This window comes from Fonticula alba, assembly GCF_000388065.1.
Source record: "Fonticula alba strain ATCC 38817 unplaced genomic scaffold supercont2.18, whole genome shotgun sequence".
NCBI classification, from domain to species: domain Eukaryota; order Rotosphaerida; family Fonticulaceae; genus Fonticula; species Fonticula alba.
Genome location: NW_009242988.1, coordinates 193,590 through 195,274, shown reverse-complemented (window position 1 = coordinate 195,274; position 1,685 = coordinate 193,590). Strand labels below are relative to the sequence as shown.

General features: G+C 64.9%; 1 protein-coding gene across 1 annotated transcript in view; it reads left to right on the top strand.

Annotated features, from left to right (window-relative positions):
• The window catches only part of H696_06115 (hypothetical protein), a gene marked incomplete at both ends in the record, with an annotated part of 9,671 nt that extends 9,256 nt beyond the window's left edge, over positions 1 to 415 (top strand). Inside the window, one exon of the mRNA XM_009499875.1 lies at positions 22 to 415. Coding sequence (XP_009498150.1) covers positions 22 to 415 — 394 coding nt within the window. The remainder of the gene's footprint in view (positions 1 to 21) is intronic.
• Positions 416 to 1,685: the final 1,270 nt, after the last annotated feature.

Below are 1,685 nucleotides of genomic sequence, written 5' to 3'. Positions count from 1 at the left end.
CAGCGCCCCCTGGTCCGGCAGCGCCCCCTCTCCTCCCGGCTCCGACTCCGGCAACTCCACCTCGAGCTCCGACTCCAGCGCCCCCTGGTCCGACAGCGCCTCCTGGTCCGGCAGCGCCCCCTCTCCTCCCGGCTCCGACTCCGGCAACTCCACCTCGAGCGCCAGCTCCCCCGAGCCCCCATCGGACAGCACGTCATCCTCGGGCCCTGCTTCCGGAGGAAGCCCGTCTCACTCGGCCTCGGCCTCTGCCCCGGCATCTGGAAGTGCCCGAGCTCTGGCCATCGGCCTTGGCATTTCCATCACCCTACTGATCCTCCTCATTGCCATGGTGGCCTTTTACGCGCTGCGAAGTCGCTTTATGTACAAGGCCGTCTCTGTGCACCCTCAGGCCCCTGCCCCGGAGAGTGCCGTCTAGTTTCCCTCTATTGCCGCCTCCAATACACCCATGCTTCCCCCCCCCCTCCTTGCCCCCCCCATTCTTCGGGCCTTTCCCCCTTGCGCCCCCCCCCCCCCCCGCCCAACCGGACTGCTTGCCAAGCGCAGGGCTATCAGGGAGCAGCCGCAGGGATCCCGCAAAGGGAGCACCCCCGCCATTCGGCATGCTGATCCTCCCTTTGGGGCGCTGGCCGCTCGACATTACTGCCCGAGCCTTCGGCCGGAGCACTGCCCCTGGGTGGCCTTTGTCTTCCGGCGTGTGTGGATCCCCAGCTTCCCCTCCTCCCCCAGACGCCGGGCGCGCTTGCGGGCCATCTGCAAAAGGCTTGCCCAGCGGGTGGAGCCCATGCCCGGGACAGTGTCCATCTTTGCGCGGATATCATCCATCACCTGGCAAATTGGCTATGCCCTGCTCCAGGGCTCCGCCGACCAGCAAGTCTCCTGGCGCTCCGCCAATCACCATCGGCAGGCCCCCGCCCTGGCCTCGGACGTGGCCTAACCTCCGCAGGTGGCTTTGATGATGGGGCGAAAGCCACTCTACCGGCATCGACCATTCTCCTCGGCGGCAGATGCCCACAGGTGCCACCATCGGAATCCGGCAGTAAAAGGGCCGCCTGGGGGGGGGGGGGGGTGCCAGTGCGGAAGACCAGGACCCCCTTGCCGCGCCCCGGGAAACACCACACGAAGGGCCCGAGAAAGGGGGATCATATAAGGGCGCCTGCTGAGGGGCATGGCCGAGTAGGCGCCGTTCTGCACCATAGCCCGGCTTGGTGGTGGTGGTCCAACATTGCAGGATGTCGGACATGGGATTGGACACAAGTGCCCCTGCTGGCTGGCCTCCACCGAACATCGACCTTTCGGAGGACCGACACCCATGACCCCCTTGCCGCCATACAATATGCACTCTGTCAAGTGAAGCCAGCCTGCCGCGGCAGTGCTTCCCGCCATGCAGCAAAGCCGCCATCTCGCTGCCTGGGCCTGTTTCCCCATTCACCGCGCGATGCTTTTGCCAGCCGAGCCACCGCCCTCAGGGTCCCAACAAAAAACTCTCAATCTCTGGACGACCCCCAGTGGCCGAGGGCCCACTCTTGCTTCAGATGACTTTCACCTCGAGCTTTATCTTCCAAGGAAAGACGTTAATGCTGTGTCCTGGTGTGTGCACCTGCCGACTTCAACAGCAAGACGTGACTCAGGGGCCACTTTACGGCCTGACACACACACACACACACACACACACACACACACACACA